Below are 12,523 nucleotides of genomic sequence, written 5' to 3'. Positions count from 1 at the left end.
CCGTGTAAAGAAAGATGTGGCGCACGCGACAAACGTCTTTGACAGCCTGATCTGTCTGATGGTGGTAGGTGGAATCTGCGCTCACAGCCAGAAGGTGACAGCGCCAAAAGCCAGGGAATCCACGCGGGCCGCGCCGCGGCATTTTGGCGCAGCTCTGATCTGCTCACCACGGCGCGGCGCGGCGCGGCGCGACGCGACAGACAGCTCACAGGAGTTTCGTCGCACTGGAACACTTGGCCGCAGCAGCGGGATGCGCGGCCAGCTGGCGATTACTGTCCCATCACCATCAGGGCCTCAGGGGTCTCCGGTTCAGTGCATAGTAGAGCCCGAGACCACACAGACCAGAGAGTCAGACGGAAGAAAGGCCGTTCAACGTTCTCCCAAAGTCTGTAGCTAGCTAGTAGAAAACTTCGCTGACTCTGATGCCACAGGATATCTGCACCGTGCGCGCAAATGTGCATCACCATCATAAATTCATCCCGCGTTGGTTCAAGCCTTCCGGCACACAGTTGACCGTCCACTGTTAACAGGAGTACGTATAAGGCTAGCGAACGGGACAGGAGCCCGTCACAAATGTCTCGCGAAGAAGCAAACGCCAAAAAACGTCATGGCTCGGGTCGGGTTGCAGCCAGCCAGCCAGCCCCACTGTACCAAAAGTCCAGCACATCTTCTCATAAAAAATACTAACAGAGAAGTTTCAGCATAATAGTAGCTTCAAAAGCTCATCATTGTACAGAAGCCCAAAGGTCACACAGCCCACTAGGTCGACCCGGCAAATGGCCGGAAACGCGATCGGCCCACTAAAACCGACCCGGCCTAGCGGCGGCGGCCCACTCCAGTACGCGTACGCCACCACGCGCACGCCACCCTCCAACCCAAGCAATCAGGCGCCGCGCAGAGGTAGTAAGGCAAGGAACGCGGGGCCGCGGCACACGCAAAATTCCCCATCCCCCAAGGAAGCCACGCCCTCGCGCACCAGCGCGACCGGACCACACCGGCACCGCCCGTCTGACCGACGCAACCCAGCCGTCCAGACGCGCCGCCGACCGTCCTTCCACCACCACGCCCGCGCCGTCGCACGCTCCCTAGGGTTCCGCAGGGCCGGGGATCGCCGGAGATGGACTGGAGCGCGGTGACGGCGGAGGACTTGGTGGACGCGCTGCGGGAGGTGGACTGGTCCATGCCGCCGCGGCCTGTCCCGGAGTTCTTCTCCCGCTTCACCGTCCCACGCTCCTACTCCAAGTGGACCAGCCGCCTCAAGTGCAACCTCTACTAGTACGATCCGCCTCCTCTCTCCCTTGACCCCCTCACCGACTCAAGTGCCTAATTGCCTACTGTACCTTTCACTGTCCCCGTCTCGTGCTAATCCACGATCTGCCCAGGACTCGCTTACTGTATTCAATTTGAAGGGTTTCGGTATGATTTTCTGTCATCGATCCATGGATTGGCCACTTCGATTTGGATTTGTGGGCATCTAGTGTCGATTCTGCTGGATCAGGCGCATATTTCAGCCCTTGTTTCATTCTCATGGTTCACATACTGGCATATAATGTCAAGCCTAAGAAAATGTACGCTGCTCATAAGTGTAAGCATTATATTTAGTCCCAGAAAGTCAGGTCGTGGTTAAATGAGTTGCACAGGAGGACACGGTCTGGCTGTGGGTTAGCCGTTTTTAAAATTTTGATTGATGAATTGGTAGTTTCATGATACGGATCATCAGACTGAGTACTCAGTAGCCATCTGTATAGAATTCTGCAGCCTCAGATTGTCTACTGGCTTACATATGCTAGATTAGGGCCCTGTTTGTTTCGGCTTCTGGCAGCCAAACGCGTCGCTTCTCAGCCCGCTTATGTGAGAACCGATTCTTTGAAAATCGCCCAAATCAACGTGAATGCAAAATAAACCGAGTCGACAGGAGGAATCTGCCGCTTCCTAAACCCTAAACTGTACAAACCCCTTTATCTTCCTCCACACCTATGTCCCGGGATATCCGGATTCTTGGGACGTCTAGATTATCTAGGAATTCAGATTATCAGAAAAGTTGTCCCAAACAGGCCCTAGGATATGTTGGAATAAGCTTAATTCTTCCAGATATTTACATATGTTGAGTGGCTTACTCTTGGGGCAAGAAATTTGTGTATGTGCATATAAATTATGCACAAAAGTGTCAGTAACTCGGTATCAATGTTTTAAGGCGTCGCCTAGGCGTCTAGGCGCCCAAAAATCCTAGGCGCCTAGCGCCTTGCTCGCCTAGGCGTCGGCTAGGCATCCAGGCGGCGGTCCAACGCCTTGTCTTGCCTTATGCTTTAAGAACCATGGTCAGTATTAGAGCTTTAACTTTGTGTAGGTCATGTAAAGCATGATACACAAGATTTTTTTTCTTTTTGTTACTCTAGATCTAGACGCATTCAGCTTAGAGAGACGTATAGCGCACTAGCCAACTTAGAAGGTCGCATAGTTTTCATTACTTTGTGTTGAGAATTAATTTATTGATTTTGATTTGCAGCTACAGGACAAACTATTTCATCTTGATCATGTTCATCCTTGGTAAGGGACATAATACATAAGCTTTCTTTTCCTCGTATTTATAGGCTGATATTGATATGCTACAATGGGTATATGCAGGGATGGGCTTCCTTTGGAAGCCAGTTGCTATAGTTGCTGCTTTTATGACTGGACTTAGCATCGCATTTCTCAATGATAGGTAAATTGTGCCTAATTCACTTTTCTTTTCAGTTTTTCAATTGTTTTCAGTTATTACACAGGCTCAGACTTCACTTTACCCAGAACTAACAAAGAATCAAAGATATAGATATACAGTTTATACTTCAAATAAAAAGTGTTTTGCTTTAAACTGAAGTAGCAGCTAGCTAGTAGTTTTTCATCTTCGGATCAATGAAAAGCTGTGCAGTTTGAAGCTACATTCTAGTGCTAACCGTGTCTAGTAAATTATATAATAAACTATACTTTCTGAATTCTATTCAGTTCATCATTAATTTGTATGTACAAGTTAATGGTACATTGACAATTTGTGGTTTTCTAGTTCAATGCTCCAGTTTCTTTTCTTTTGGTTATGCTTTAAGCAATAGGTCCAAGTGTCTATGAGAGTTGAGCGCCATGATGTTGTTTTCAAAATCCTCACAAACTATTAAAAATTGCATGGAAGTATGTTGTTGTGGATTCATAGAAACCAATACTGCACACATGATTTCGTATTTGATCATGGCAGACTAAACCCCAAATTATACAATCTATCTGTGGATATATTGCATGGTGCCCTTAAACCTGATTGCCTGCATTCTTCTGTGCATCTTTGCCATTCAGTGGCCAATGTGTCTTTTTTAAAAGTTTACTGACCTAAAGGGAGCATCATGTAAGTTTAATTCGTGTGCTGCAGTTTGTTCCTTCAGAATATTATGATCTTTGGTACATAAAGTGCTTTATATTTTATTTAGTTTGTCGAAAAAGACGGCAAAAGCTTTTCTGTTGTTTTATTATAAGAGATCGACCCATTTTCAAGGGAAAAACCTTGCCTGAAAACCTTTTTAGATTTTATATAGTGATATATTTTTTGTTTCTAGAACACAGGAACATCTCTACATAACATTGTAATTTACTTCTAGCAGTCCGCATTCCTTGATTCAGTGCTAAGCTACCAAAAGATCAGATACGATGGAAGTAATTTTCATAACTTGTCTCTCTAGGAACAATTGAAATTATTGGTAGTAAAGACAAACAATTGTATGTCCTACTCTTGAGTTCTCATTGGAAGATTTAATTGTCCACTATTTGAGATTGGAAATATGAAAGGATCAATAGTATAACACATATTCACATTGCACCTAGAATAGTTATGATTCCTCTTGAGTTTATCTGTGTGATGCATGGTTCTCAATTTGTGTCAAGAAATCATCTGTCCTTTTTCTAGTATATGATTAGTATATAAATTAATTATCATGTTTGATATTTCAGTTTTGCAGTCACTTTCAATGAGAAAGTCACAAGGACCGTAAGACAATTTTCACCACATTTAGCTGCAAAGTTGAGGCCACCTATAACGTGGGTATCTTAGTTTCTGATGTTTAATTTTTTCTTTATATTTTTTTGTGGCAACTACAGAGTGATGCTAATGTCATTTTTATTAGTCCTGTTCTTCGCGGTCGACCAAGCTCTAAGAGATCAATTCATATTTGTGGGCGACCTCGCTGGGTGTTTGTCCTGTTCTTTTCTGCAGGTGTGCAAACACTGGATCTGGCATAAAATTCCATCTCACCATAGTCTTCAAAACTGACAGCACCTGTTTCCTTGGTTGCAGTGAGCTGTATACTCTGGTTGACCTCATGCAGTCTTCTCACAGTCCTCTGGGCACTTCTCATTGCTCTATTTGGTATGACCAGTGTATGGTTTTGAAATTTTGTGCATCACGAGCAATGCCCTTATGGTATTTTCTGTTACAACAGCAACTGTGCTCCATGCAAGCTTCAGAACACCAAATCTCAAAGCACGTCTGAATACATTCAGAGAGGAATTCCGGGCTGTTTGGCGGAATTATAGTGAGCTTTAAGGGTTTCCTTTGTTTCTCTCATGTAAGTACCTCTTTGGCGTCTAGGTCCTCAGTTTATCAATACCTGTATTTCCCGCATCATTTGTTTCAATGGCATACCATTTCAGTGGGCCAATGTGGCCTGCGTATTCCCTAATTGTAGATCCTCCACTTCCATTGCTTGTTGATTAAATGTATTTTCATCACAGGTTCATGGGTAATGAAGGTGTCTGGTGCCGTTGTTTGTGAGCTGTGCTAGGAGATCTAGTTGAAGGTGAAACGCCATTGCACATTACATGGACTACTTGCTCTCTTGGGAGGTGGGATTCTGGTTGGGTTGACTCCGAATGCGATGCTATGCCAGCACACGATCCTTCAAGAACAGTAGTTTTCTTTCGTACTTCTCCCTAACCGAGCATTAGAGAGAGGACAGCATGTAAAGGATGTAAAAATGTACTTGTTCTCGATCAAAAAGTATGTTGTTTGTTGAAATTATTACTAATTTGTATTGCATCCTCTTTTGGATCATTTGTTAGGTGACTATCATTTTGCTTCAGCATTTTTGTCGAGTTAGTTACATCAAGTGATACTTTATTTTCTTTCCATTCGATCACTTTTGTGACTATCATTTTGCTTCAGCATATTTGTCGTGTTAGTTACATCGAGTAGATACTTTCTTTCCTTTCATTCGACCACTTCTGAGAAAATTGATGTGTTTCAAAGACCCTGGGAGGGCTTCTCACTGTTTCTAGCACTTAGATAACTTCATTAGTATTCAAAAGCAAATGTACTAAGTCTAGAAACATACCTTGTCTTTGATTTGCACCTTTTGCTTGTTTAACACATAAAGAGTTCAAAACATTTGTGTTGGACACTTAATCACCAAAACAACACTTAGAGAAATGACCCAAGGGCGTATTTCCCTTTCAATCTCCTCATTTTTGGTGATTTATGCCAACACATCAAAAAGCAACAAAAAGATGTGCAACATCAATGCAATTGAAGACCAAATTGTTTTTGACTATAATTTGACATATTTGGATCGCTCTTTGCCACCACTTGGTTTGTTTTTGCAAATCAAATTCATTTTCCTATCTTTAAGTCAAACACACTTGTTTGGGCACATAAAGAGTTATTCCAAGAGTAAAATTGATCAAGTGCCAAAAACTCCCCCTTTTTCCCATAATAAAAATCATCCCCACAAGTAGGGGTGGTAATGGATCGTGATCCAAATAGTTCTTCACAAAATGTCAAAGCCCTAAATAAATTATAGTTCAAAAATGACTATAAATAGAGCCCGATCCTAACCCGCTTCGATCCTTAAATCTTATAGTGCAAAATTTATAGCCCATTGTCAGCCCTACCCACAAGAGACCAAATTTTGTAATAAGAGCATTTTGGATAAATCAAAAATTCTAACTCTATTATTTTCAAAATTCACAAGTGGTAGCTGATCCATTTGCTTTGGCCTTAATTTCTCCCTCTTTGGCATTAAGCACCAAAACGGGATCATTATTGGCCCTTTAACCCCATTGCCTCACCAAAAATGTCAATTAAGAGCAAAAAGGCAATAAGAGCATAAATATGAACTTGGAAGTGAGTACACTAATACCAGAGTGCAGTGGAAGTCTTTGCATTGTCCAAGTCCATATTTCCCTTTCAATGCACCTTTGAGACTACATCAAGTATACTCAAACAAATAGATTAGTCTCAAAGGGTCAAGTTGTAACACATCTCCCCCTAAATATGTGCATCATTCACACATGGACTTGTGATGTCCGGGGATCCCTTGCACAACTTGAGTACCATAAGTAGGCAACAAATCACATAAATGCATAAAGTTACATGATCAAAGACATAGAACACATGTATGCTATAGATCAATCCAAGTTACTATAATTCACCGGACTGTCCGGTGGTGCACCGGACTGTCTGGTGAGCCAACGGTCGCCAGCGCAACGGTCGGCCGCGCAATCCGTGGGCGACGCGTGGCCCGCACCAACGGTCGGCAGGGGGCACCGGACTGTCCGGTGTGCACCGGACAGTATCCGGTGCACCATCGGGCCCGAAGCTGCAACGGTCGACTGCGCCTTATTTGGAAGGCAATCGCGCACCAGACAGCTACAGTGACTGTCCGGTGCACCACACGACAGAAGGCAAGATTAGCCTTTCAAAATTGTCTTCAACGACTCCTAGCTGCCTTGGGGCTATAAAAGGGACCCCTAGGCGCATGGAGGGTACACACAAGCATTCACTAAGCATCCTAAGGCATCCAGACTCTGTTCCTGCGCATTCGTTTCGTTGTGTTAGATATTTGAGCTCTATTCAAGCGAGGACTCTCTGTGTTGTCATTTGAGCTTAAGTCTTCTCTTGTGTGCGTGGGTGTGCTGCGATTTGTGTCTTGTGTGTGTTGCTCATCCCAACCATACTCCGTGCTTTCATTGTGATCTTTGTTGTAAGGGCGAGAGACTCCAATCTTGTGGAGATTCCTCGCAAACGGGAATAATCATCTAAAGGAAAATCGTGGTATTCGAGTTGATCATCGGATCACTTGAAAGGGGTTGAGTGCAACCCTCGTCTATTGGGACGCCACAACGTGGAAGTAGGCAAGTGTTACTTGGCCGAACCACAGGATAAAAATCGCGTGTCTTGTGTTGATCTCTCTGTAATTGTTTGTGTTCACAAGAACTCGCTTCAAGTTATTTAGCCGTACTAACACTCATAACTAAGTTTTTGTAGCTATTAGTGTTTGAATTTTACAGGATCACCTATTCATCCCCCTCTAGGTGCTCTCAGATGGTGAGGAAGACAACAAAGATGTTGAAGAAACTCAATCAAGAAGGCATCAAATTTGATTCAAGAAAGAAGAAAAATTTTCTCTAGCAAGAAAAAACCTATCTTCGAGATGGATTGCTACAATTATGGAGAACTTGACCATCTTGCTCATAAATGCAACAAGCCCAAGAAAAAAATTCAAGAGCAAGAAAGATGATGAAAGTGATGATGAAAAGAAAGAAAAGAAGTTCTTCAAGAGGAAAGAAGGCAAGAACAAGAGGTTTCACAAAAAGAAGAATGAAAAAGCATATATTGTTGTTGATTGATTCACTGACATTGAATCCTCAAGCGGGTCTTCTTCAAGTGAAGAAAAAATGATGAAAAGGTCACCGCCATCGCCGGGGATTTCTCTTCACCACCATCATCACCTTCATCTACTTTTTTAGACGGAGACGTAGAAAACCAAGCAGATTGGAAAGGATACTTCATTGTCGCATCTTATGCCCCATACTTCAATGTTGATACTGATGTTGTAGTTGATAGGCGCATCAGCTCAATTTATCCAATGGATGGTTTTTAGAGGAAAAATGATGCTAATCCTGACATGTAAGTTTCTCTTAATGGACACAATCTGCCATCTGCCCATTTGACTCATTTTCTAAAACAAAATCTGGCTCTTAGTTACTTTTCTATCGTTCAATGTCAACATTCCTAGTGAATAGTCAAATATATACAATCATGTGATGCAAATGTGCATTAAATGATATTTTCATTATAACTAAGCATCGTTAATGTGAAACGATATGTTGTAAGTTGTATAAGATGCATATCATGAATCTGTTTTAACACTTCAATGTTTATTAACTGATAATAGCATGAGGTGACGATTCAGATACGACAGTTGCAGAGTTCTTACAAGAGTATACAAAAATATAGTGCCTAAGTAGCATCATACAGATTGTAGGAGGTAGTGTTTATTTGCTGCAATCTTAGTTTTGGGCGAACTGGACAATACAGTGTTTTGAACGGATTTTGATCCAAATTTTTAATAATAAAGGTGCTTGCTGGATTATCATCTGAGTAATTTGTCCTTAATTTGAGTTTTTTTGTATTTCACCACTACTCTGATTTTTATGCTAGCTGCATTTGGCAACTATGCCACTTATCTGATGCAAAATAAAAAGGATCTGGACATATGGAGCTTTGATGTTGGATATTTCAGTTGGGCAGCATCAGTCTTGTACGGTTATACTATCATTGTGCGATTTTGGATCACACCCAAGTCTTGTTCGATTTTTGTGTATGTGGGGCTATTTTCTGTTTATCTTTATACCTGCATCAGTAAGTATTCGAGTTCCATCCGTTTGTTTCGTCATTTATGTCACTGGCAAGAAGCCAAGAATATGCAGACATTCAATTTTAACATTATGTACATCCAAATGAATTTACAGTTCTCTATGTTGCAATTATATATAATGGTTCTAAAAATGGATTTTTTAGTGTAAATAATCTATGATGTTATCATGGTTCTGCGCACTTGGAACTCACATTTGTTCTTCAGGAATCAGGATGAAGGGTGCCATTATGTTAAATTGAATTGTCCTCCTATTTTGTCTGGTTAAGGTACTTTTGCTTATTCCTGTGGAATTCCTTCGATGGGTCATCATAGCTCTTGCTGGTGGTGCATCATATTGGTTCATCGCTTTAAATTTGAAGGAATGCACTGAAGGAGCTGATCTGATGGTTCTGACGGCTAGTGCATCATTGCTGCAGTTTACTCTGGCACTGTTCATCAAAGTTTTCTTTTTTGCGTGAGGTGAGGTTTGCTTGTTGATTTTGCAAAGGTCTGCCTCTCTTTTTCTTACACCCTCCTCCCCTGGCATTGCTTAGTTGAGGCTTTGGATTCTGAAAAAAATGTTCTTTGTTTTTGGCAGGTGACCTGATCCTTGTTCTGGAAAACATCTTTCGAATGGGCAAGACAGACCAGTTTTACTCGACAACTTGACATACGTATTGACCTTAGATTGTTATGCCTTGGGCATTCTTCATTTGAAGTGTCTAATTTGCAAGTTCTTCTCTCTCTAGCTAGTGAACAGAATTTTACTGCGTGCCATACAGAGGTTACGGAGTTAGGCACCAAAAGTCGTCCCACGTTGCTTACAGTCCTGCACTTTGATTAGCATACAACCCTTTCTTGTGTAGCAGTATTCTCGTGATCTTTAGTGAGTACTGAGTAATAGCCAGTTACCCGTACTTTTCTACGGTGTTATATATTATATAAATAGGTATTGAGATATTTATTCAAATATAAGTATTGTTTGTTTTTAAACACTAAGGTACATGTGGTTTTGTGGTTAGCCTCAAATTTCTAGAGCAAGAGGGCGTGGGTTCGAGTGCTCGCACTGCACTATTTCTGCGCGGTGTGGTAGCTGCGCGAGCGGGGTCGAGTGTTGGGCATGCACAGTAGCTGGCTGTGTGGGCGCTGCGGGGTCCACATGGCAGTAGCTAAGAGAGCGCTGCGCGGGGGACCCACATGGCACGGTGCCGAGGCGGGGTGCGTGGGGCGAGCCCAGAGTGTCAGCTAGGATGGTGAAGCCGTGGTAGCATCAGGTGTTCATAATAGGTTTTTAATAGAGTAGTATAGATAAAGATATAGATTTGTGTGTTGGTAAATGTCATCTGGTTTTGTAACGTCCAACTGACAACAAGATTTCGCATACCCGTGTGCCCTGGTAGAGGCAGCGGACACCACTAGCTGTGCACTGCTAGCCATTTGAGCCCAAACAAGTTTGTGTCTAATAGTCAATAGTTGTTATAAATATGTGTACACTGGGTTTTCAAAATAAAAAAACTAATCATGTCAGGCCGGACCGGCATTACGGGCCGAGACATCGGCCTAAGCATGGCATGCCTCTCGGGCCAGGCTATCATGGTCCCATTTTGATAGTGTCGGGCCAGGGCACGACTCTATTAAATGGGTCGTGCCTTAGGCTGGCCCGCTAGACACGACCTATTTGGTCATCTATACCGACGCCCCCTCCGTGCCATCATCGGCCGCAAGCCCCGCACATCCCGTGCTCCTCACCTCCTTCACGCTCGTGCCAAACGCCCACAATCCTCGCCTCCCTCCACTTTGCCCCTGCCTGTGTCTGCCCCCGCGTGTTGCCCCTGCCTCCCCGCCCCCTGCCTTGTCGCGACAGACCCCTTGGTCCCCTCCCTCACCTTTGCGACTTTGCCTTTCGCCTCCTCCTCGATGCTCGTGCCTCCGGCAAGGATCTCGAGGGGCTCGTGGCTGGCGTCGATGCGCACAAGACTCCATCCAGGGCCACGACAGGCTGTCTTATTCGTACGTGCGCTACTTCCACGATGTGGACGAGGAGTTGATGCGCAGCGTGATCTAGGTCAACGTCGAGGGCATCACATGGGTCACACACGTTGTGCTGCCAGGCATGGTCAAGGCTCGAGAGGCAGTGCGACACCATTGTTAGCATTGGCTCTAGTGGCACTTCTGACGTTCTTTTGTATTTGTTCTATTCTGTCTACGCCGCCACCAAAGCCACAATACTAATAAGAGTTTTCCTGGCATCTCTCTAGCTAAATCGTTAAGAGTCTGTTCGTTTGAGCCAAAATTCACCCGGAATTGTTCCAGTTGATCAAACCCTATATAAATTAGATAAATGATCTGGCTAGGAATGGTTACGGGTGACCATTCCTTAGGAACCGAATGTATATGTAGGTACACCGTAAAATAGGGCTGGGCATTCGGTTTTTTTTGAAACTTCGGTTCGGTTTTTCGGTTTTTAAAAACTTCGGTTTTCTAGACATTAAAAACCGATCGGTTTTCTTGAAAATGAAAAACCGAGAAGTTCGGTTTCGGTTTTTTACTTCAGTTTTTCGGTAAAAACCGAATACCAAACTTATACTCACGACAACACATACAAAAAGTTTATATGATAGATTACACATAATTTTAAAAAGTAAAAATTATATATGTACAAATATTTAGATATGCATCATCAATCACATATAAATAAGTGAATAACAATTTAATTGTTTCACACATTTAGTTCACATAATCAAATAGCCAAATTTTAGAATTGACAAAGTTAGGTAATTCGGTTTTTTGGTATTTCGGTTTGGTACACGGTGAAAACCGATTACGATACCGAAAACCGAACTTTTGAGATCCAAAAACCGAAACCGAACCGAAATACCGAAAAAACCGAAATTTCGGTTCGGTTCGGTAAGGTTCGGTTCGGTTTTCGGTTTATGGTAAAAAAGTGCCCACCCCTACCGTAAAATTAGAAAAAACTACAGGCACTCCACCACAGCTACGTATTTTAATGACATGAAACCCAGGTGCCCTGACAATATAGAACATCAATACACAATTTCATTACTATAGATCCACTTCACAAGCAAATTAGAAGAATTTACACGTCATACTTGGATAAAACTTTCTTGAGTTCGTCCTCTATGTATGTATATCCCAAATTTGCAACAAAAATAGTAAAATAAGGTGGTATATCGCTTGAAGACTTGTCTTGTCCATTCTACACCAAATATGTCATACTTGATCCGAGTAAGCTTTAAATAAGAAACATTGGCTGATTAATCTTTTTGAATTTCAATATATTTTATAATAATATGTTCACTCCGTAGCGATACACGAGCGTTCAAGAGTGCTGGTTGAAAAACCTGATAAATGCAGACAATAGAATATTAGATGATGTACAGGGCCCCACCGGGTCATACGGTGGCGCTAATCAGACCTCTAATGCCTAATTGAGAATATACCGAAATACTCCCTGAATCCCCGTCATATGATACACGGAACTGAACTGGCCAACGAGTCAATAATTCAAGCTTGGCCTCGTTACATAATCTGCTAATGTCACATATTCCTCTACTGGATCATATGACGTTCACATGATTACTGGGGCAAAGTCAGTTCTGCCCGATTAATTCGACCTCTTTGAGATCCTTGGCTTGGAATCATTCTTAACGGGGCCAATTTCTATCATAACCGTGACTAAGAGCTAACCTATTTATTGTGCATTGACATGTTCTTGCTTCGTCTCTCTCTAGTTCAACGCCTTGGAACCTCTCAACACCCCCCCTCCCCTCTCCAATAGTATGACCCCCCCCCCCCCCCCCCCCCCTATTATACGCTACTAGCGAATGTCCTCATGCACACAACCTACA

General features: G+C 42.9%; 1 protein-coding gene and 1 pseudogene across 1 annotated transcript; both read left to right on the top strand.

Moving 5' to 3' along the window:
* The first annotated feature begins 974 nt into the window (after window positions 1-974).
* On the top strand, window positions 975-5,151 carry LOC100192800 (uncharacterized). Its single transcript, NM_001358559.1, has 8 exons — window positions 975-1,275; window positions 2,507-2,547; window positions 2,626-2,704; window positions 3,973-4,059; window positions 4,146-4,234; window positions 4,316-4,387; window positions 4,461-4,586; window positions 4,753-5,151. The coding sequence occupies exons 1-7, from the start codon at window positions 1,118-1,120 to the stop codon at window positions 4,562-4,564; spliced, it is 630 nt and encodes a 209-aa protein (NP_001345488.1). The 5' UTR covers window positions 975-1,117; the 3' UTR covers window positions 4,565-4,586; window positions 4,753-5,151.
* On the top strand, window positions 4,757-9,133 carry LOC103637115 (protein YIPF1 homolog; annotated as a pseudogene).
* The last annotated feature ends 3,390 nt before the right edge of the window (window positions 9,134-12,523 follow it).

Source organism: Zea mays, chromosome 8, assembly GCF_902167145.1.
Source record: "Zea mays cultivar B73 chromosome 8, Zm-B73-REFERENCE-NAM-5.0, whole genome shotgun sequence".
NCBI lineage: Eukaryota > Viridiplantae > Streptophyta > Magnoliopsida > Poales > Poaceae > Zea > Zea mays.
The sequence above is the reverse complement of the archived record's forward strand: the minus strand, read 5'-3'. Positions and strand labels throughout refer to the sequence as shown.